Here is a 22797-nt window from a genome sequence, read left to right on the forward strand (position 1 = left end):
ATCATTACATCTCGGCATGACTGCAGCAGCAGCAGCAGCAGCAGCAGCAGCAGCAACAGCAGCAGTAGCAGCAGCAGTAGCAGCAGCAACAGCAACAGCAACAGCAGCAGAGTGAAAGATCGAGAGAAAAAGGATTCAACTTGAACTCTTCATACCAAATAGAAACAATGCGCATCGTCCGGGACAAGAATCGAGGTCCCAACCTCCCTAGTTTTTTCTACGCCTGATTTAAAGGTTCATATCAAATCATTTATTATTTCTCTTACAAATGCCCCAGTCGGGCATCCCCCGAACACTACGTCCACCGTGGCGTAATTTTCAGAAATATTTGAGATGATTACCGTACACTCCACGTCACTGGGTCCCGTGCAGCCGTCTTTACAGTTGTGATTACAACATTCAGTTTTTGCAGGTCCAAAACAAATACCGTGTTCATAAACTGTTGTACAAGTTTCATCACATGTTCCAGCGTAGCCTACAACGTGATTGAATTAACAAGAAAAAATCGTGTTTCTGAACTCGGAGAATCCGAACGCACCCCACAAGGATTGGATATAATCATCCGGGGCCAATGTATTGCAACTTGAAGAACGGACTGTAAAAACTGTGGAACCTTTGTAATCAAATTAATTTACCTTTCACTAAAACGATGGAAATCGCTGCTAAGCAAATAAAAACGTCGCGTAACATCGTGAACCCGCACAAAGGTTAAAGTTTAGAAAACTGCAGTGACTATGTTAAAAATGTATAACCAGTTGGTCGACTTTATACCAGTGTGTGAATGATTTACGGAAATGCTATCAGTATCAGTGTTTTGTGAGGAGTTTTGACGCGGTTGTTGACAGTTAAATATTGATAATATTGATTGTCTGTCACACCTGCTCTGAGACAGTTGATCTAAATCATGCTTTTGTATCTATTTATTGAAGCGCACGTATCGCTATTCTCTATGACGGATGTTTATATCTTATCACTCAAATGATATTCATATCTATCAATGATAGACGAATGTTTGATAATGCATTTCTAGAGCAGGAAACCTGATGAAAACGATGTGTTCGTCAGTGTCGATTGTACAGTTGCTTTGCCCGTAGCCAGGAATTTTCGTTGAAAAAATGAGGAAATTTGTCCATTTTCCAAGCAAAATGACTGCAGTTCTAAAACTAACCTTGGCCATAGGCTCCTAATGCTAACCGGGCTTACTGTCGGCTCAACTGTCATGCAATGATTATAGCATTGTTGCACAATCATTCTCAAATTACATTAGAATTTCTTTAAGAATGCGTCCGGAGGGTGGGCTGCAGATTGATACTGCATTGTGAGTTGAAGTCTAGTCAAGGTTTGATTTTCCTGGTCCACACCCGCACAGAGAGAATATTCCATAAAATATAAACGAAAATAACTAAATTCTATATTTAAGAAGAACAAATTTTACTTTTCTTCATCCACCCCAGGAGGAACTAACAGAAATATTCGAGCAGCAAAACGCGACCTCAATATTCTACACGCCATTACCAACAAGCGGCAGCAGTAGTAGTAGTTTAAACACACCACCATGCAGTGCACAGCAAAACAAGCACTGAAATTGCATGTGTCTAATAGTTCTTTAACGATGGGAAAACAGATATAAAAAGTACGCAAACGATCAACTGAACTCGCACGACTCGAGAGAGAGAGAGAGAGAGAGCAGATGAAATCTAAAGTTTTAATGCGGCGACAACAATCCCAGTCACAACAGCAGCTAAACCCACAGCACCAGCGACGACCTGGTACCATCGCACCTGCAGAAAATACAAATCATCTACAATCGGCTCAAATTGGCGTAAATACTTCATGAACGGTTTGATAGTACTTACAGAAAATTTACTCTTCTTCGGGGGAGGCTTCGGCGTGGAATCTGAACTGAACATTTTACGATACAAATCTTTTTCTTTCTCTTTCTCAGCGAGTTGTCGATTGACTAATTTCGACAATTCCTGGTGAATCACCTACAGCAAGAACAGAGGCAGAATAGAGACAGAAAGGATGAGAGAAAATGTATTAAACTTCATCGACTGTTTTTTTTCCCTCACCTTCGCTTCGGGTTCAAGTTGAAGAGCTTTCCGTAAACATTTCACAGCCTCATCAGTTTCACCGGTTCCGGTCAGCGCCTGAAAATCACAATCAGTTAAAACATGAGAACTAGTTCTAGACATTACAGTTAACTCTGAACTCTGGGTCCAGTTGTTTCAAAGTTACCCGTAAGTCACCAAAAACGAACTGCTGTTAACTCATGAGTTAACTCTTAACTCACATCTGTGGAACCAGGTCTCTTTCATTTCATTTCAATCGAGTCAAATGTGAACACTGAGGAACTGCGTCCAGATATTCAAACCGAGTTCCACAGTTTCATGTTGAAATTTGATTCTATGGTTAAGACATGAACCTGGCTCCTGGTTTATGGTACTGTTTATAACTGACTGACCTTTCCTTTGCGGAATAAAGCCTTTACGTCATGGGGTTGAGCCTTCAGAACACTATCACAGGATTTTATCGCAGCATCGAACGCTTTCAACTACAAACAAACAAAACATCATCACTTATTTTCAGAAAAGCAATTGATAAAGATTTTAAAATTATCTCCAGGACCCAGTTCCAAAGTTGTGAGTTAGAGTTAATTCTGAGTATAAGTTAGTTCATTTTCGATGAGTTAACTCAGAGTTATGGAACTGAACCCTGAACATTCGGGGTATTAATTATTCAGTAATGAAAGGGTTTCAAAGATGCTAAGAATGTACCTTCAACTGTGCGGCAGCCAGGTTATTATAACACGTCACTTGTGCGTCTAACATTTTTTGCACATCAGCAGTTTCAGCATCAGGACTCTGAATACTTTCATCAAGTATCGATAAAGCTCTATAAAATATTGTAAATTAGACATGTTTATGTTATATTCAGGAATCTAAAATTGATCTCAAATGAGTTTTTAACTTACTTTGAATAAGAATTCACGGATGAAGCATAGTCGTGTCTGGTGTAATGTTTATTACCAATCTCTCTCTTTTTATCACTAAATAAAAACAATTTCATAATCGTCATCATCGCAATCATCCTACGTATACAGGTTACTGTACGGTAATGTGAGGAAATACCAGTAAAATACTGACCCTAATTCAAGTCGTTTTGAAATGGGTAAAACAGAATAATCCAGTTTATCACCGATAGCTTCCAGTTCAACTTCATAGATAACAATTGAATCAGGAGGAATGTCTGGATCTCTGCGAATTAATCATTAATTAAAACAATTACTACTCAGAACTGTAGAAACTGGTCATGATTAATTCATCTGCTCATTAATATTAATTACCTGCCCATATCACCGAAAGCAAATCTTGGTTGGACGGTCAATTCAGCTTTCTCACCCTTCTCCATCAGAGCGATACCAAGATCTAAACCTGCAATGATAGAATCAGTGCTCGTGATGTTTTTACGAGTAGCTCCCATAGGATCGGCTCCTGCTGTACGAGAGTGGTTCAAGAAACAGGGATTTTACCTTGAATAACGTCACCATCACCGAGCGTAAATTCATAATGCGCCATTTCATCGACTAGAGTTCCATCTGATAAACGACCCTTCATCGTTACAATCACCTGATCGTTCAGAGTCGGACGAGTTGTGATTCCTTCTCCGGCTGAAATTACCTGCCAAATACACATCGAAAATCAAACATTATTCCTAATAGTCAGTCTCCTATGAAACTATTACACCGAAATATTCAAATACGGAGCTCAATTCTCAATTAGATTTAATTCTTTAGAGAATTGAATATTTCACTGATGGACTGAAACTGGCTCCTCTCATAAATTGTCCCTCGATCGAATGCCTATCATACCTTCTTTTTAATTTGTCCATTTCCGAGCACATCCATAAAGTCTTTATCAGCATCTTCGGTATGTTTGACTATATCCGGTATCTCTGGTTTAATTACATCTTCCATTTTATCCGATTCTTCAGATTCATCACCGTTCGCTAATGGAGGATTATCACCATCTAAAACACACCGAAAACAACAATGCCGTCAGATTTTTATATTTTTCAAAAAGATTCAAATTTTACAAACGAAATTTGTCCGAATTGAGAGTGGATGATAAAGCAGTTTAACTGCTCAATTAACAGTGTTAGAAGTTGTCTCATATTTTACCTGATGATGCAGTACTTTTGGCAGTTTCCTTCGGCAAATCGGATTCATCAATACTGTTTCGGTCATCTTCTTCTTTCACAGTTTTCAGGCCAATATCCTCACTTCCATTGACAGGTGGATCCTGGAAAATTTCACCACAAATAAATCACTTAAAAAAAACCTATAAATTATAGGTATCTTTGTCACTACAAAACGCAGAGAATAAGTTGGCCAGTATTTTCAAATTTCAAACTGCAAAACGCGTACGTATTTAAGCGAACTCTTGTTAGCTCGAGGGAACAAAGCTGAAAACCTACACACAGAACAGCTATAGCTGAGCAGATCCTGAATTCGCCAGTAACCCATGAAACTAAAACCCAACTCAACAGTTGTGAGGTAAATTTGACTCTACAGTTAGATATGTCTGATGTTTTAACTCCGAGTCAAATTTTAACTGAGAAATTTGAAAGTGTGGCCAGCCCAGAGGTTACTGACTAATCCTGAACCAATGGAATGCATGCACAATATCAGAAAAACTGGGGACAGAAAGAAATAAACCATTATCAGATGTGAAGAGTTGTAATTAACCTGCACTGACTGACCGACTCCTTACCACCGGGGAGGGACTACAGGACGACATCACGGATAGAGAAGTATACCCATCTCCTATCAATCATCCATCACTTCACAATTTACCTCATTGTGCAGTTTACCAGCAGCTGCAGCAGCTGAACAGGTACATTGAATACGACCGTCAGGAGTAAATGTATATAACCCTGCCTCGGGGTAAGCTGCATAAATCTGTTGTCGATCTGAACCCCAGATTTTCGTAGCTATCGGTCGGATAATGGTTTTATCGCGAGTTATTTTAGCGTTGGGATTTTGAAGTAACGAGGCCCAGTAAATTTGACTACATATACATTGACCTGTAGTGGAAGATGAACATACAGGTGCAACGGGTTCCGTAGCAGGTGCAGCTGGTTTTATAGGTATGGCTGGTTCTGTAGGTGCAGCTGGTTCTGTAGCTGGTGCAGCTGTTTCCGCAGGTTTGGCTGATTCTGTTGCAGGCTTGGCTGCTTCTGTAGGAGGTATGGCTGGTTCTGCAGGTGCAATTGATTCTGTTGCAGATGCAGCTGGTTCTGCAGGTGCAATTGGTTCTGTAGCAGGTACAACTGGTTCCTGCCCCATGGTGTCATCATCTTGATGGCTTACTTCCCCCTTCGCTGCATCTTCTAGCACAACTTCACCCCGTTTGGTATCTGGTGCATCCTCGTGCAATGCAGATACATCATCCTCCGGTGCATCATGTTCTGGTACAATATGTACTGCATCATCAGGTGCAGCATCGCCAGCAGGACCTACATCATCAGGTGCAGTATGATCTGATGCGACATCATCCAATATCTGTACAAAAATAATAATTATACTAATTTATAAGGCCTGTTTAACAGAAAACCACCACAAAATTCTCATAGAGATAGCATGGACCCCTCTCCCCCCAGAACTCCCGTGATGTTACTTTGAGGTGGGTGTGTCAGTTACAATCAACAAGACAATGTTGAGTCATTATCGATTTAAGATCGATTACAAGATTATTGATTATTTCGTAATTTCTACTAAATACGCATCAAAACTAAAGATAAAGTTTTACATGTCGACCTGTGTTTTACATACCGATGGCGCTTGTTGTGTTGATTGAGTTTCTTCAGTTTCAAAATGCTTCACCTCCTCAGACATTATCACTGCAGCAAAAAACAACGCAGTTTCGTTTTTATATCGAGGGGTTTGACATTCGGTCAATTCAATGAAATATATTGAGAGGATGACTCCGATAATATCACATCCAGTAATAGAAGTCAAAATAGATTTTGGCATTTTTGGTCTCTAATACAATTCCTTTTTGTATCATTATAAATTCGTACAGAGGGGTTTTGATTCAATCAGGCGAAATAGTCAAACTATATTAACAGGGAAGACTCCGAAACAAATCGATAGGCTTAAGCACTTTCAATATAATTCAATTTATTCTATATTGAAAACCCATTTAATTGTTCTGTGAGCTGATTTGCTAACATGTGCCGACAATATTTAAAATGAATACGAATGAAATAAATTTGAATAAATAAAAATGCATCGATGTGAAGATTACGTGCCTTTTTAATGCGAACTTTTTCCTGCGCGTAAACTCATCCTTTCACCATAACGGTGTGTTGTTAGGCGCTGGACAAATTAAATCTGATTTCAGTAAATTTTCTGTACTGTTTCAATCAAGTACTGTTATCTGTTTAACCCGATGAACTATTCTATCGATGCCCCTCAGGTCAGTCACAGTTCTCAATGGCTGTTGTTATATTTGTTGAACTGAACGCCTTGGTTTATCGTCTAACAGCAGAGACAGGTCAACAAGAAACAACTTTTCTTCCATCTAATGATCTATTCTAAACCTTCCTTCCTGTTCTCTTCGTAACCTTTCTTTCTTCTTTCCTTTCGTGACCGTTGCCAAACCCATCTATCCTTTACCTCCCCACTAACTGATTGTATAATATTCAATACTTTTCATGTCACTTCCTAAAAATGACTACAACACATTTTCCCAATCCCTATCTTGACAATTCTTCTTGACAATCAATCAAAAGACAAGTTAAACCTGGCTTCTCTCTAGCTAGGCCTAGCTCTTAATCAATCGTAGGCCTCTATCAATTACTAGGTCTATGACTATATGTAATGAACCTATTGTCTGATCTTGATTTTAATTTCAGATGGTAGATACCATACGACTACCTACCAGCTATGTTAGCGCATAATTTTGTCGATTCATCATTTCAGATAATAAAACATTGAAAGATGGGTCAGACTTTATCGGAACCAGTGACGGCGAAGGAAACTTCGAGTTGTTCAAATCATTTAGTGAAAGTTGGTTCATCGTGTATGCAGGGTTGGAGAATGAGTATCCTTTACTTTTATACTGAGAGGCATTCCAGCAGTTCTCATGTTTTACTGAGCATACGGTAGGCCTAACGAACGGTACCTTTTTTGAATGAAACTGAGTATCGGCGTTATTCATCAAAATTCTCAAAAACAAAATCTATAACCAGGGTTAAATGATATACCATTCAATCTAAGAAATTTAATATGATAAAACTTAGTATAAAGTCTTTAACACTGTGATTAAGATATGGAAGATGCTCATACTAATCTACTATCATTACCCGGTGATAAAGATGCTTGTTTCTTTGGAGTATTCGATGGCCACGGAGGTGAGAAAATCAAATCATTATAAAATGATTTTTCTATCATTTTGATTTGTTTTGTAGGAATGATTAATTTTGAGTAAAATTGTTTCAGGTGCTAAAGTAGCTCAGTACGCCGGCGATAACTTACATCAGAAAATCATCAACCATCCCGCATACAGTGAGTCATACAACGATTCATTTACACCTCGAGAAATTCATCGTTAAACGGAGATCATTTTCTTATGCCATATTTCAGGTCAAGGTCAGATACATGAAGCAATAAAAGAAGGTTTTCTATCATTGGATGAAGACATGTTAAAAGGTAAAATTATGCCGGAAAGTTTTCATTGTAGTCAAATTATTTGCCCGCAGAAAATCTTTCTTTCTAATTGATTCAATTAATTCAATCATTCAAAAAATATTCAATGAATATTTTTTCTATTTTTCACAGACGATAGTATGAAAGATGAACTCGCAGGAACCACATCAGTAACAGTGTTATTGAAAGATGGATTACTATACTGTGTATGTGTCTTATCATTAATTTCTTGAACCTTTATTTTATTGCTCCATATGATTATAAACAAATTGCATAGGAAATGACACGCAATAAAATATAAACATGAATACAAGAGTACAGGGTACATTAAGACAAAGAGTGATGAATACATGCGATAAAATAACAAACACAAAATGATAAAAATGAGAAATGCACGGCATGGAAATGACACGAGGTGATAATACAAGCAAGAAAAAAGCATTACAATGATGAACAGAGGGCATTTAAAGAGTTCAATAATTCACACACATGACCACAGTTTTCAGTTTCTCCATTAAGGATAAGAATACAAATTTATTGAAAACAGAAAAAAGACTCCTGTGGCTGTAGTTACAGTTTTTTATTGGAAGCCCAGGCTGCACAGATTGATACAGGTCTGTGATATTGATTATCTGTAGGGAAATGTTGGTGATTCACGTGCGGTAATCAGTGTCAGAGGACGATCAGAAGCTTTATCTCAGGATCATAAACCGAGCAATGAATTAGAAACTAAGCGTATAATAGCTGCTGGAGGATGGGTCGAGTTTAATAGAGTTAATGGTTAGTTATTAAACATCAAATTGAAATATAACCCGACTGACTCAAATAGATGGAATTCATTGCGAGTGCTCTTTGTCTGTTTGCGTTTTGTAGGTAACCTAGCTTTATCACGGGCTCTCGGAGATTTCATGTTCAAGAAAAATGAGAAAAAACCAGCAGAAGAACAGATAGTAACGGGTTAGACTTCTACTAAAAACGAGATTCAAATGATTTTCAGCTTCTTTACGTGGTTACTAAGATTACAAATTGATGATGTTTATTTTGTAGCTTTTCCCGATGTAACGAATAGAGATCTAAGTCCTGATGTTGAGTTTCTTGTTTTGGCCTGCGACGGTATTTGGGATGTTCTAACGAATCAAGAAGTGGTCGATTTTGTGCGAGTTCGAGTGGCTCAACGTATGGAACCTGAATTTGTAAGTTCTGTTTAGGGGAAGGGGTGTTGGTTCAGTATCTTGCTGATTTTCATCCCCCTCCTTCCTTTTCCCTAATGCTGCACACAATTTTAAACATAAGAACATGAAGTGGCCAATTCTCGCCCTCCTCCCTTGGATGAGGAAATATTTCATGAGTGTGTCTTTCATGGCACATAGGTTGTTTATTGCTGAATGGTGAATGAGAAAAGCCAATGATGACAAGAAAGACTCTGAGAGTAGTGGCAATTTTGAAAATGTCTCATAGAATTGAGTCTAAACGTCACTACTCTCTTAGTTTTGAAAATGTCTCATCGCATTGAGTCTGAACGTCACTACTCTCTTAGTTTTGAAAATGTCTCATAGCATTGAGTCTAAACGTCACTACTCTCTTAGTTTTGAAAATGGCTCAGAATTGAGTCTTAACGTCACTGCTCTCTTGGTTTTGAAAATGGCTCGTAGAGTTGAGTCTAAACCTCACTACTCTCTTAGTTTTAAAAATGTCTCATAGAATTGAGTCTAAACGTCAATACTCTCTTAGTTTTGAAAATGTCTCATAGCATTGAGTCTAAACGTCACTACTCTCTTAGTTTATCTTTATGGTTGAATTTCATTCTTCAGACTGATGCTCGTCTATTGTCCTGTTTATTGCTGTTGTTTGTTACTATAAAAGTTTTCGATTTGTTTTTTGTAGATTTGTGAAGAACTGATGACTAAATGTCTTGCTCCTGATTGTCAGGCCGGTGGTCTAGGATGTGATAATATGACGGTTGTGTTAGTGTGTTTCTTACAGGGCGGTACGTACGACGATCTCGCTGAACGCTGCTCGAACCCGTCGGTGTTAGGACCGATCCTAGAATTCCAGCAAGCTTCATCTGCTGCTGCTGCCGCTGCCGTGGAGCCGCAATCAGTCGATGAGACCAGAGCCGGATAGAGAATAAATCAACTTCTCATATCCATCATTTAATACTCAGTGTGACTCGGAATATTATTGGAAACGTTTCCAAATTTATTGATGTACAAAAAGGAGTATTTTCTACGACTAATTTCAACGGAAAGATGTCGTCATTCATTCCTTTGTGGTGTTTTTATGACGGGAATCAATATCGTTATTATTGCTCACAAAAAACAAAACCATTCAGAGGAGAAACTTCATCGTATTCGCACACAGGGTTTGTAGTAAGTCTGGCAACTTCTGAAAATCGTCAACTATCTTAAAATTTGGGATAAGCCTTATAATAGTGATACCTGGTATGTGAAATCCTGAACGTACTAGAAAGTATTTACTTTTCGGATTAAATTCAATCACAGGAAATTTCTATTGACAAATTTGATTACGAATGCATTTTCTAATTTCATGGTTTCGAATTATTAATTTAGAAAATTGCCGGGATCTCAGTCAGAAAAACGCGCTTATTTAATTTTGCCTCAGTCCGACTGCTACAAACCCTGATACAATGTTTCAATGTTATTCTCAATATTGATATTACATCATTGAATTATTGTTTCCTAAACTATCAAAAATCTTCCAAATTATTTCTGTATTCTTTTTATCCCGATTATAATGATTGAATACTGTTGTCCTAATATAGTCGTACTTATAATGTGCAGCTGAACCTCATGATTTCTTTTAAATAAACGACATAGCCCTGCTGTAGCCCTGCTGTAGCTCTGCTGTAGCCCTGCTGTAGCCCTGCTGTAGCCCCGCTGTAGCCCCGCTGTAGCCCCGCTGTAGCTCCGCTGTAGCTCCGCTGTAGCTCCGCTGTAGCTCCGCTGTAGCTCCGCTGTAGCCCTGCTGTAGCTCTGCTGTAGCCCTGCTGTAGCTCTGCTGTAGCTCTGCTGTAGCCCTGCTGTAGCTCTGCTGTAGCCCTGCTGTAGCTCTGCTGTAGCCCTGCTGTAGCTCTGCTGTAGCTCCGCTGTAGCCCCGCTGTAGCCCCGCTGTAGCTCCGCTGTAGCTCCGCTGTAGCCCCGCTGTAGCTCCGCTGTAGCTCTGCTGTAGCCCTGCTGTAGCTCTGCTGTAGCCCTGCTGTAGCTCTGCTGTAGCCCTGCTGTAGCTCTGCTGTAGCCCTGCTGTAGCTCTGCTGTACAGAGAAATCTTTTGAAAATATTGAATTCATGTAATGCAGTAAACCCTGCCTTGTGACTATCTGGGACAAAAACGAAACTATTTTCTGATTTCCTCTGATTTCATTTTTCGGGAACTCGGACTGATTTTGAAGTGGTCCTAGTTTGTCCAGAGTTAGGTGGGGTTTACTGTAAGTTGTTGTCGGCCTTAATAGTCATGATATAAGGGCATATTTTATATCAGTGTTCATCAGTGCCATAATTACTAGTCATCAGAGATCAGTTCATTATCAATGAAATTATAATAATACAGTTAACTGCAGGACCCAGTTCCACAGTTGTGAGTCAAACTGTGGAACCTGGAGCTAGTTCCTAATCTTGTCTCCAGGGCCCAGTTTCACGAAAAAGTTCAACTCAAATATTTGGTTTGATCGCTATTTGTTACTTCATGCTATCGATAAGGCAGATAATTCAAACTTTTTTACAACTTTTTCATGAAACCGAACCGAGAGGTGATTTATTGGAATACTCCGTGTGCAATAACATTACATCATACTATGACATATACATGTATAAATAGATTAAAGATGACGTGAATAGATTTTATTTTTGTCCGATCATCGAAGTGTTTGATATAGAAATGTACGGTTATCATCAATATATTAGGTTGAAGTGCTATTTAAAGATAAAGTATTTATTGAATATTGTATTGTATAGGCGTACTACATGACTTTAGGGAGGAACACACTCACTAACTCTTGTCCATATTTGGACCGGGTATTTACTGGTTTGTAAGCAGGTAGTCTACTGTCAATCAGTTCATTGCTATTATTTTAATTTAGTTATGAAATGAAAGCGTTGATTCAGTATTTACAGTACACCTGAAGTGTTGTCTCATTCGGGCTCTATCCTAATCCTAGTCTCCGGCGTTCTTCTTGTCAAATTAATTTACTGCATTTATTCTCCTGGATCCAGTTTCATATTCATGGCTTAGATTTAAGACCGGTCTGAGACCATCTTAGTTCTGTACTTTATTTAAAACTAGTCTTACTGTTTAAGACCACTTTTGGATTGGACTACAGTCATGACTGTTACTGGTCCTTGGATTCAGTTGTATAGATATCTCGGTTTGGTGTTCGTTTCCGAGTCAAATCTAAACGGAGAACTATGAAACTGGGTCGTGCTGTTTAATTATCTATGAGTTCTATTTAATCATTAACTGTCTGACTGTTTTGTGTTGATTCAGTTGTCTGTAAACGTGTGCGTTACGTTCGAAATCGAGTCTAGTCAATATTAAAGGTGATTTCATTTTGTAAATAATTTGTACATATAGTAGTAATGAGTATTTGTGAATCATTAAGCGGTGTGCAGTTTGTCGACATTGTTCAGTATTACAGTTTCATTAGTAGTCGGTTAGATTTTTTTCGTTCTCTGAATTGCGTCTAGTTTTCTGTAAAGTAAATGCTGTAGTTTTGTGTTTGAATGTTGATTGTGATGTCGTTTTACTTGTCTCTCAACATTCACTCTAACCATCGACGTATATAGTTTATACTTCCATGGTATGATTCCGATTTATTCCGAAATAAGTCAGCTATACAGGTCTTGCACGTGATGTAGTTTTGTCAACCGATGCCTTATACTTGTCATACATAACAACAAGACGTAATCAGGGGATTTACAAACTTCAGGGGCCGGTTACATAGTCATGGCTTAAACGTAAGACCAGTCTAAGACTATCTTAGTTCATTAGCTATTCTAACAGCTAAAGACCAGTCTTAGGAGTTAAGACCACTTTTGGACTTAAGTCTCGACTATGGAACCGGCCCCTGGAGTTTGTCATGTAAATCACTTATAGCGTTCGTCGACCAATATGGCGTGCTCAAGTCATGCACACGGCTGCAAGACCTCTATACACCTTGCATTGAAACATGCCATGTTTCCTTCTTTCGCGATAAATCTTTGATCCATTAATTTTTCGTGGATGGAAATAGTTCGAATAAAATGTTGATTGAATATTATATTTCTACGTTCCATGTAAAAGGTAAATAAAATATTGTAAAGTGGGATCTATTTATATTTCCAATAAAATTATTGATCGTTGATATTTCTAAGAATAGATGTGTCATATGTTTCTTTTGCTGTCTAAACTTCGTTGACGTCTGGACTTACATGGATGGTTTGTAGCAGTAAGGCTTAACCAAAAGTAAACACTTTTCTGCGTTAGGGGTCATTCATTTATTACGTACGCATTTGGAGAGGGGTAAGTGTAATTGTGTACTGTAATTCTTGACCTTGACTCAAATCATCTCCCGAATCAGACGAAATTGAAACCTTTGAAAAAAAAGCATACCGGTAAATGATCCAATATAATAATAGTATATTCATTCACAATTGTTCATAAGAAATATAAATGATTTAAATTTTATAGAATATAACTTTTGTATTAACATTATTAGGCTGCTGAGGGCTGACAGCACCAAGTACCGCTGCTGAGGGCTGACAGCACCAAGTACCGCTGCTGAGGGCTGACAGCACCAAGTTCCAGTTCTAGATTGAAATTTGGCTTTCAGTTAAAATATTTGGAACTGAACTCTAAAGTTTACCAGTCACGAGTTAACTTCACAAGTGATCTAGTGATTTATTGTTCTCTGCTGTCGTCTGAGACTCTGCAGAGGTAAATTAGTTCATTTTCAATTAGTTTCACTAGAGTAAAATCTTGACTCACAACTGGAGGATTGGAGCTGGCTACAGGCGTTTAGAAGCTCTCAGTAGCTCAATTATCTAGATTTTTAAATCACATGAGTTAAAATTCCTAAATTTGATAAAAACATTTCATAAGAGTAACTGGTAAAAGTACAGGTAATTACATAACAGCAGTGTTAAAATGAGACTAAGATCACAGTTCAACATCTACAGTAGACTGCAGTCACGAGCCATTTCCAATCCATTGATTCCTGCTTTCACTGCCCCACGATTCACATACCTTTGAGAGAATTCTAATTTATTGGAGATATCCGAGGCAAGCAGAGTCTTGTGTTCCATTCATTTTCTAACAGTGGTTGGCTATATCTCTGAGACTTAATACGCTGTGAAGTTTAGAGGCGTTCAGCACAAGTGATGAAAATACAACAGAGGTGGAGGGAATTTACAATTCGATTCGATATGACATCATCACAGTAAAAAAGTAAAAAATAAACAATTTCGATGTGATACAACGGTACATGTAAGTACAAAGACATAAACAGACAATAGTCTCATACAAATACTCAAACACTATCAGTTATAGCCAGGTTTCCAGCTTCAGGGTTGGGAGCTATGAAATATCTAATTCATTTGTCATAATTTGTTTCAATACGTATTTTACGTGATAATGATCTGATACAGATTCACAAATCACTCTAATGCATGTAATCTATCGCTGTACACACTAGTGCATGCACTGTGTTCACATGTCATGTTCACATTTTTTATTATAAAGTTAACAAGAACTATATACAAATCTACCCTAAATATCACATGATTATAACCTGTATTTGAATTATTACTCGATGATGTATATGTATTTACTGATTAAAATAAAGTACTGAAAACTTCACCCAAGTCGAATCCGATCAACTCTGATAATCGTTGAACTCTGATGTTTATATTTGGTGACACTATATATGAAATACGTAACATCCAACTCGAATTTCATTTAAGTCAGACACATTTTTATAGTTTCAAATGACCCGACTTGAGCGAATCTCCTGTCTCTCAGCATGGAGGTGACACCACTGACCACCTTCATCACTGACCCTTCTCAACACCTTCCACTGACTGCAGTGTATGAATCAAGTGATCCCTAATAGTTTGTTCACATACAAATAAATACATCTAAACTAAGATACTTAGTCTCTATGTAATACATAAGTATTCATTTTAGTCACATATGATAAGATTAAGGCTTAACTTGTAAATGATTATTACATGATTAAACAAAAATTCATTAAAACCAAAAACAATATCGATGACAATCTAAGAAATAATCTAATCTTAGAAGCTCAAGCGGAATATCCTCTAAGAATCCAAGACACTAGGATCCAGACTAGCAGTTGTTTGTCGAGTCTGACCCAATAGTTTCTTCAGTCCTGGTTTATATCTATGAGTACAATAGAATGTCCTCCACACTGACAAACATTACACGTCACACTCAGTATTTGATGTTGAACTACCAGGAATGTCAACAGTTAAACCGCTACTGGAAGGACTGCTAGATTTGTGTTGTGCGTACCATCCGTTCGTACATAATTTACAATTGGCACAATGTTCATTGAAAATCTGCGAGCACGCGTTACACTGGCTGATGTGTCCATCATCTTTATATAGAATGCAGAATACTGGACACACGGTGAAATGCTTGGAAAATTCCAAAATATGGAACACTTTCACCACATCAGGGTGTCTTCTGTGAAGAAAGCTCAGAGACTTAACCAATTCGCTCTTATTGTATTTCCTTAAAATATAAAGATACAGATGATATAAGTTGAAGCAGGTTTCTATCTGCTAACTATATCCTGCACCCCTGGATTATCTGCTATTTGTACTCCCTCTCTCTCTCTCTCTCTCTCTCTCTCTCTCTCTCTCTCTCTCTCTCTCTCTCTCTCTCTCTCTCTCTCTCTCTCTCCCTCTCTCCCTCTCCCTCTCCCTCTCCCTCTCCCTCTCCCTCTCCCTCTCCCTCTCCCTCTCCCTCTCCCTCTCCCTCTCCCTCTCCCTCTCCCTCTCCCTCTCCCTCTCCCTCTCCCTCTCCCTCTCCCTCTCCCTCTCCCTCTCCCTCTCCCTCTCCCTCTCCCTCTCCCTCCCTCTCTGTCTGCTGTCCGCACCCAGCACAGCAGATTGTCTGAAGGGATGCAGGATTCACAGCTTCATTCAGTATAGAATTATCATTTGCCATTATAACCACTTACTCAATCATAGAAATGCAATTTTGTGGAGTATCTTCTCCAATCAAATCCAGCCAAACACTGAAGAAAATCTTCCAAAGAGTCACGTCACGCTTCATGAATTCAAACAACCTTTCATCGATAAGTGCCGGTCGTGCCATACTTTCATCATACTTAATCACAAATGCTTGTTTTTCTAGCTCACCGAGTATATAGTGCCCCAGGTCACAGGCATTCACTGCACATGTGATATTACCTATGAGAACGAAACAAGATTTAATGCGCCACGAATTGAAACGAACATTTAGAGAAAAGGGTGATTGTTTAGATTTGAGAATTATTTTTTCAGAAAATTCCAAAAACTTACCAATACTAGGTTTATATCTACCAAAGTCTTCAAATATACCACGATTGACATTGCGATTATAAGCTGAAATAATCACCATTATATTAATTAATTAATCATTCAGATTGATTGTTTCATACAGAACTGAATTCAATATCTCACCTGATGACGTCGTTTCTATCGCGTTATTATTTTGAGCGTCTGGAAATTGAAGAATAAGAGATTTAAGTTCAAACATTTGATCTAATAAATCAGCAGCGTGGAGTCTGAATGTCCACTCTCAGCCTGCACCCTGGAGCCCCCTCACTCTGGAGCCTCCAGCCACTCAACTAGGATCCGCAGCCCCCTCACCCTGGAACCTGTGCCCCTCAACCTTCACCCAGCATCCCACAAGACATTGATAACTTATCATTACACTGATCTTCCACTCTTCACTACATTGTAATATTAAAGGGTGGTTCGGGGCAGCACGACCCTGTTCAAATGATATCTGTCCATTATTTCCATCCTAAAGTCAAACACCCGAGAACTGTTGAACTGGATGATGTATGAATCAAATTCAAACTCACAGTTATCATTCGTAGGTGTAGAATCTTCGTCAACTGTAATCTTTATATCACGCTGATCGACAGGTGGTGGGCCGGTGCCATTAGCTGTCAACACTGATTCCCCATGATTCGATGGTGGGCCGCTTCCATTAACTACTAGTAAACAAATACATTTAGATATATCAAACTTTGATTCAATCATTCATGCGCACATTTCATACTGGGTACTCACCAACTTGTTTATCACCATTACTAACACTTAAGGGAACTGTAATACAATACAAGTGTTATTCAAAATAAACTTATGATTCTAGTAATGAATAGTTGTGATCCACAAGAGAAGGTATAATTAATTAGCAACACAACTTAATCATTTATTAATTAACACAAAATTTTAAGCAAAGCAATTTACTGATGCATACCTTCTTCGGGACTATCCGATGGAGTAGAAGATAAATATTTTTTCCTAACACAGTACACAACAATTATAACTATCAATGCTACTCCTGCAATCACACCTACTGTAATTTCTACAACACGAGATGAGCCGCCATTATCCGAAGCACCTTTAGAAATAAAAGTGATTAGATTAAAAAGACCGTGCTTTATATAAAACGCAGATTGAATGTGATCTTACCTGAGGTAGGTACAGTACTAATAGGAATCACAGGTGGAGGTTGATCGGTACCATTTATCGTCTCATTCCAAGTCAACAGTTCATCTGAGCAGGATAACGCCTGTGTCCGGCCGTCCCAATTTCTATCCAAATATGAAAAATACAGAGTGAGTTTACACAGCAATAACATCATTCTAACATCATTGGGCAGGGCTCGATTTTGGTAGCATCCCAGTAGGCCTATACAAGATTTTTTGTCACTTTACTAGAAATTGAATGAAATTATCCTGATAGGGTACATGAAATTTCTGATTCAACCAATAGATACCATTCTTTACCATGTTTTCTTGATTATATACTTAAATCAAAGGCTGAAACTGGGATACTACGACACAGCGGGATACCAACAATGGAAGATCACACGTATCCAGAGAACACTCTCCAGAATTGTAAACATCGATAGGATTGCATAAATCGAGCCTTGATTAGAAAGCCCTCCTCGAGCCAAAGAAATTACAGAATCTCACAGTTCTTTAAACAGCTAATCTTAAACTGACCCGTTTAATACTCTTACCTGAATAGAACTGATTGGCCGCTGAAATTATGAGTACGTCCGACTGTCTGTTTTTCAATTTCATGTACCTTCCACGGAGGAACATTGGGGCCCTCGCCTACACTAATATTCCATCCGTTGAATCTACTCAGAGTAATCAGCGGCCCGATAGACATCCATCCGTACTCGATACTGCCACCTATTGGAATCTCTGATACCAATGACGAACAGGCTGTAATACAAAACGGTATGATTTACTAATAGTTGCTCTGGAAGAATATCTAAGGGCCCAGATTTATGAAAAGCCAAACTCAGGTTTTTTATATCCTCCGTCTAGCTTATTTCGTGTTTTCAATGAGGACAACAATTCAAACTTAACAGTTTTAAGCTTAAACTTCTCACGAAACCCCAAAAATCTCTTAAACACATAATATAATCCAGTTCTTCAACAATTCTTTGTCAATATATCGCTCCGCGGTTCATAACTGGTTCGTGGTGAATTTTCAAGACAGGCATTGAACCCAGGAGTCCCAAGATAGGGTAGATTTAACTTTGATTTGAAATAATTTCATTTTAAATGCTTTAACTGCGGAGTCAAATTTAAACCATGGAGAATTCGGTGAACTGGGTCCGCGGCGAACTGGGTCTGCGGCGAACTGGGTCCGCGGCAAACTGGGTCCGCGGTGAACTGGGTCCGGAGCGAACTGGGTCCGCGGTGAACTGGGTCCGCAGTGAACTGGGTCCGTGGTGAACTGGGTCCGGAGCGAACTGGGTCCGCGGTGAACTGGGTCCGCGGTGAACTGGGTCCGCGGCGAACTGGGTCCGTGGTGATTTACGTACCTGGAACTTTTGAAAGATCTCGTATATCCTCCGACATACACTGACGTACATTCTGCGGCCGTACAGTGGGATCAACAGGGTACGAGGTCTTACAATGATCATTAAATCTTAACGTTGGATCATACGGGTTTCTCAAATACTTCAGCAAATCACAGTCGATGCAGTAATTTATACCTCGTTCATTACAGTACAATCTGTAACAGAAAATCAGTTTCACAATTCACATCATGATTTAGGACATTTCATATGTTTAACTAGTTCCTTTAGTTTCATCTATTATAGATTTCTTAGATGTCATTTGTAAATCATTTAAGGGTACTTTCCGTTTCGACCCAATATGTGGCCAGTTTGTTAATGTCTGGTGATTAGTTGTAACCCGATCATAAGCTTGTGTTTGCCTGTTTAATGCGGTGACCAGCTTTAGACCAATCAGAACACTGACTCTGTTTGACCTGAATGAACTACTTACTGTTTGGGTAAATTTAGATCAAGATGTCGACACTGATCGTCCATTTTCACCGCAGTTATCAAAAGCAATAGGCAAAGGCCTTTTTTGTACAATATTTTCACTTCTCCAAGGTTCATGTTGATTGAATGAGGATCAGTTTGTTTTTAGGTTTAGCTGTAAATAATAGAAAACAACGAGCGTCGGTGAAAATCAAAATGTCGAAATTTTAAATCAATTGTTTTGTTCTTTAAACGTTAGGCCTATATCGACGGGATACTTTTCTAAATAGATATAAGCCCATCCATTCGGCAAGTCCTATTCCAATTGGTATAAGATCTATATTGTCAATTGGGTACAAAAGGCAAAGCAATTTTTCAGGTGTTGCCATTTATTTGACTGAGCTTGAGGTCAAACATTTTTCATCACCTCCCCCTCGCGATGACACCATAGCAATCCCTTCTATATACGCAGGGTAATATAGATATAAAACGATGGTCTGTTGTGAGATTTCGTTGTGAGATAATTGTCGGAGAGTGGTGGTTGAAGGCTCGTTCGAAGCAGAAAGTCTTCTAGGTTGTATTAAAGCTTATTTCGTGTGAATCGGTTGAGAATTTTTGGAATTACAGTCGATTGAAGTGGAGAAGTCATTGTCAGATTGAAAATTTGTTGCCACCCTTGTTTTTATATTATACAGGGATAGTGGATCTGGTCATTGATATTGGTTTTATTCATTCACTATCAATTGTGACAAGTCCCTGTGGCTGTGGTTGTGGACAGTGGACATGACTACTGTCACTGACTCGTGACTGTCACTGTCACTGACATGACTACTGTCACGTCGGGGAAAGAGTTTAATTCATGAAATAACTATCATTTAGACTCACTTACTGGAAACCTGTTTTATGTATATATTCAACTGGTCCAGTACTGATCCATCTATTTGTCGCAGATCGTTCGTTCATGGAAACTTCAAGTCAATTAAATTAAATTCAATTCAATTTCACCTTCGCCAAAAGTCTAGACTGGTTGCCTGTCCCAAAATATTAGACTAACCAGTCTAATAATGTTTGGACGCTAACAGGGAAACGCTCCGGGTTGGAACTTCTTATCAATACTAACCTAATGGCTTTGCTCCATTGACTAGAAATACATGAAGTAGCCTTTTCCTTCCACTTGTAATTCTCACACGCTAGACATTTTTTTTCGCAAATAAAGATTTTAATCAGTTTAAAGCCGTGAACGCATTCTCTTCCATGTGACACGGAGCATGACTGACAAGTAGGTGCAATGATGGACAATTCTACTATGGAAGACGGCATGCCAGTTGCCAGTTGCTAGTTGCCATTTGCTAGTTGGGCTTGTTGCCAATTGCTAGTTGTCAAATGCCACTTGCTAGTTGAAGATTTTTTCGATCCGTTCACGCTAGCGCCACCTCAATATATGTTTCCTTCCAAGATATTTACCATAAGGCAAATCTATCACGTCATATTTAATTTGATTTTAAGTAAAATCGTATAATTAATCCTGGCAAAATCAAATTTGATTTGGTCTAATCTTTGAATTTAACACGGTATCAAATTCAAATCGATTCATCAAATCACTTTAGGTGCAGCAGTGAATTTGTAGCACTTTTTTAAGTGAGCCCAAAATCTCACCGGTAAAAAATTCCTGATGTAAATAGTAATAAATAGAACAAAATACAGAGAACATAATTTAAAAAAAAATAAACAAAACTACATAACAAAATTAAAAAAAAAACAAATAAAACTATAAGTAATAAAAAGATAAACAAAACCAACAAACAATAAGTTAATATAGGGCTCCGTCATCAGGAATTTTTTCCTATCAACTTAATCTAATTATTAAAGGTTCTTCTTTCATAGAACAACCTTCTCCGTGTTTCCCAACCTCTTGAGATCCTTTCTGTTGTTGTTTTAAGTGTTCTATCGGACAGTTAGTAATAAACAAAACAAATAACCATAAACCTTAACTAAATCAAACACACTAAAAAATAACTGATTCGATAAAATGCTTCGAATAACTGATGAAAGATCACGCGTCCTTTTACCTATATACCACACCCTATCACTGCTGTAACTGTTAATTGTTTTAAGGATAATATTTGGGAGATACATTTTACTTTTTTTTAGAAAGAATGTTAAACAGCTATAAACATGATTAGTTATCGATAGTAAAATCATTGTCATGTTTTCCCTAAAATAACATTGAATTAAATGAGCGAACTGATAATGTTTGAAGATCTTTAGTTAAGACAAGGTGCAGCGAAAATTCTAGTTGTCTAGTACAAATGATGTTAATGAAAATGAAATTTAGAACGTTAAGTTAATACTAAGCTTTCCACGATGACTTAGTAGGATTTGTCTCTTTTATGTTGAGCTGTTTTTAAAGTGCAGTTCATTTATTTACTAGGAACTTACAAGATAATTCCTCGATTAAATACCTGTCATTTAGCAAGGTGTAATTTTGTCATGAGAATAAAACGACACATACGTGTTCATTATTCATCTTAAAACTTTTCAATTGGTCAGTTCAGTTTATAGCAACCATCAAACTGATGTTCTATCAAATAAAGTGGAGCAGTATTTTTTATAAATGAGGATATATGAACAGTGTTGATTAGTAAATTGTCCTGTTTTGATTGTCAGTTTTACAATGGCTATTTATAGTATATTTATTTTTCATAACTCATGCATACAATGTTGGACCGGTTTTATGTGCGCTATATGGTTATAGAGGATCCAGTGCTAGCCAGCTGGCAGTGCTTAGAATTAAGGCACTAGACCATTTCAAATATCGAAAAAAGTTGTAGATAATCGCTACTATCAACCACGAACTGCTAGCTCCCATAGATGCCATAAAGAATTCGTAGATTTGACAACTGATCAGTGAATTCATCATGAAAAAGAAACCGCTGTTTAGATACAAGAGCAAAAATTGTAAAACAGGCATCAGTGTAAAATCAAAACAGAATACAAAATCACTGATAGACAAAGCGATCAGATAGTTAGCGTAAGATAAACTGCGGAATCTACGACTTATCATTATCAGAAAAGTAGCTGAATTTCCAAAAGCCCCCAGTAAGAAGATAACCAATAGAAATACCAATGAAAACATGCGGTAGCTTCCAGACTTATTCTCTACAGACATCATGATGATATAACTGTGGTACGGTCGACTAACAGTCGTTGAATTCATGATTCACCAGCGAGTGAGATATGACGTGTGTGTGTGTGTTGAGGGAAATATATGAAAATTATTTATTTGTTAGCATTAAACTCATATAATCATCAACACGCGAAACTGAGTCCAGGAATCAATATATGTAGCTTTATTTGCTGATTTTCAGCATGTAAATTAAATCAGCAACTTTTGATCATTGAATACAATTTACAGCAGTCGCAATATTCGCAAGAAAATGGAGAAAATGGAGATTGATAACAATTGATCAAAAATTGAGAACTCATAGTGAAGAAGGGTGAAGAAAGTTTAGATAAATCATTTCAGTCATTGTCGAACTCAATGTAATCAGATAGAAATCCCC

General features: G+C 38.1%; 3 protein-coding genes across 6 annotated transcripts; 1 reads left to right on the forward strand and 2 right to left on the reverse strand.

Moving 5' to 3' along the window:
- Nucleotides 1-1440: 1440 nt before the first annotated feature.
- LOC141905154 (peptidyl-prolyl cis-trans isomerase FKBP8-like) lies at nucleotides 1441-5965 on the reverse strand. Its single transcript, XM_074793927.1, has 13 exons — nucleotides 5834-5965; nucleotides 5108-5563; nucleotides 4181-4301; nucleotides 3872-4029; nucleotides 3533-3680; nucleotides 3347-3434; nucleotides 3147-3257; nucleotides 2975-3049; nucleotides 2778-2895; nucleotides 2465-2554; nucleotides 2073-2150; nucleotides 1857-1988; nucleotides 1441-1781 (listed from the first exon to the last, which is right to left on the reverse strand). Exons 1-13 carry the CDS (start codon nucleotides 5894-5896, stop codon nucleotides 1698-1700), a joined length of 1722 nt encoding a protein of 573 aa, XP_074650028.1. The 5' UTR covers nucleotides 5897-5965; the 3' UTR covers nucleotides 1441-1697.
- A 400-nt stretch (nucleotides 5966-6365) lies between these two features.
- Nucleotides 6366-10636, forward strand: LOC141905738 (putative protein phosphatase 2C T23F11.1). 2 transcript variants are annotated; one of them, XM_074794737.1, is made up of 10 exons: nucleotides 6366-6479; nucleotides 6986-7106; nucleotides 7333-7416; nucleotides 7505-7570; nucleotides 7649-7714; nucleotides 7844-7917; nucleotides 8350-8491; nucleotides 8585-8668; nucleotides 8759-8904; nucleotides 9596-10636. In XM_074794737.1, exons 2-10 carry the CDS (start codon nucleotides 7004-7006, stop codon nucleotides 9833-9835), a joined length of 1005 nt encoding a protein of 334 aa, XP_074650838.1. In that variant the 5' UTR covers nucleotides 6366-6479; nucleotides 6986-7003; the 3' UTR covers nucleotides 9836-10636. The 2 variants fall into 2 exon arrangements, with proteins under 2 accessions (XP_074650838.1, XP_074650839.1); XM_074794738.1 differs by lacking the exon at nucleotides 6366-6479 and adding an exon at nucleotides 6487-6557.
- Nucleotides 10637-13354: 2718 nt separating this feature from the next.
- LOC141905424 (uncharacterized) lies at nucleotides 13355-20214 on the reverse strand. Of its 3 annotated transcripts, none has more exons than XM_074794284.1 (12): nucleotides 20124-20214; nucleotides 19257-19409; nucleotides 18788-18981; nucleotides 17969-18179; nucleotides 17416-17537; nucleotides 17201-17308; nucleotides 17011-17046; nucleotides 16800-16934; nucleotides 16393-16431; nucleotides 16252-16314; nucleotides 15909-16140; nucleotides 13355-15457 (listed from the first exon to the last, which is right to left on the reverse strand). In XM_074794284.1, exons 2-12 carry the CDS (start codon nucleotides 19370-19372, stop codon nucleotides 15142-15144), a joined length of 1572 nt encoding a protein of 523 aa, XP_074650385.1. In that variant the 5' UTR covers nucleotides 19373-19409; nucleotides 20124-20214; the 3' UTR covers nucleotides 13355-15141. The 3 variants fall into 3 exon arrangements, with proteins under 3 accessions (XP_074650385.1, XP_074650384.1, XP_074650383.1); XM_074794283.1 differs by having other exon boundaries at nucleotides 16800-16931; nucleotides 17201-17344; XM_074794282.1 differs by having other exon boundaries at nucleotides 17201-17344.
- Between the last annotated feature and the right edge of the window lie 2583 nt (nucleotides 20215-22797).

The sequence above is a fragment of the Tubulanus polymorphus genome, chromosome 5, assembly GCF_964204645.1.
Source record: "Tubulanus polymorphus chromosome 5, tnTubPoly1.2, whole genome shotgun sequence".
Classification (NCBI taxonomy): Eukaryota; Metazoa; Nemertea; class Palaeonemertea; order Tubulaniformes; family Tubulanidae; genus Tubulanus; species Tubulanus polymorphus.

Bases quoted from the DNA above. Each gene is read 5' to 3' on its own strand.
- LOC141905424 (XM_074794282.1), bottom strand. From the start codon at position 19,372: ATGAACCTTGGAGAAGTGAAAATATTGTACAAAAAAGGCCTTTGCCTA. The intron at 17,538-17,968 runs GTAAGAGTATTA...ATATTTGGATAG, and splicing joins GGCCAATCAGTTCTATTCAG to AAATTGGGACGGCCGGACAC. The intron at 16,935-17,010 runs GTGAGTACCCAG...TTTGTTTACTAG, and splicing joins TAATGGTGATAAACAAGTTG to TAGTTAATGGAAGCGGCCCA.
- LOC141905154 (XM_074793927.1), bottom strand. From the start codon at position 5,896: ATGTCTGAGGAGGTGAAGCATTTTGAAACTGAAGAAACTCAATCAACA. The intron at 4,302-5,107 runs GTATGTTCATCT...GAAATTTTCCAG, and splicing joins CTACGGAACCCGTTGCACCT to GATCCACCTGTCAATGGAAG. The intron at 3,258-3,346 runs GTAATTAATATT...ATTAATTCGCAG, and splicing joins GCTTTCGGTGATATGGGCAG to AGATCCAGACATTCCTCCTG.
- LOC141905738 (XM_074794737.1), top strand. From the start codon at position 7,004: ATGGGTCAGACTTTATCGGAACCAGTGACGGCGAAGGAAACTTCGAGT. The intron at 7,918-8,349 runs GTATGTGTCTTA...GATTATCTGTAG, and splicing joins AAGATGGATTACTATACTGT to GGAAATGTTGGTGATTCACG. The intron at 8,669-8,758 runs GTTAGACTTCTA...TTTATTTTGTAG, and splicing joins AGAAGAACAGATAGTAACGG to CTTTTCCCGATGTAACGAAT.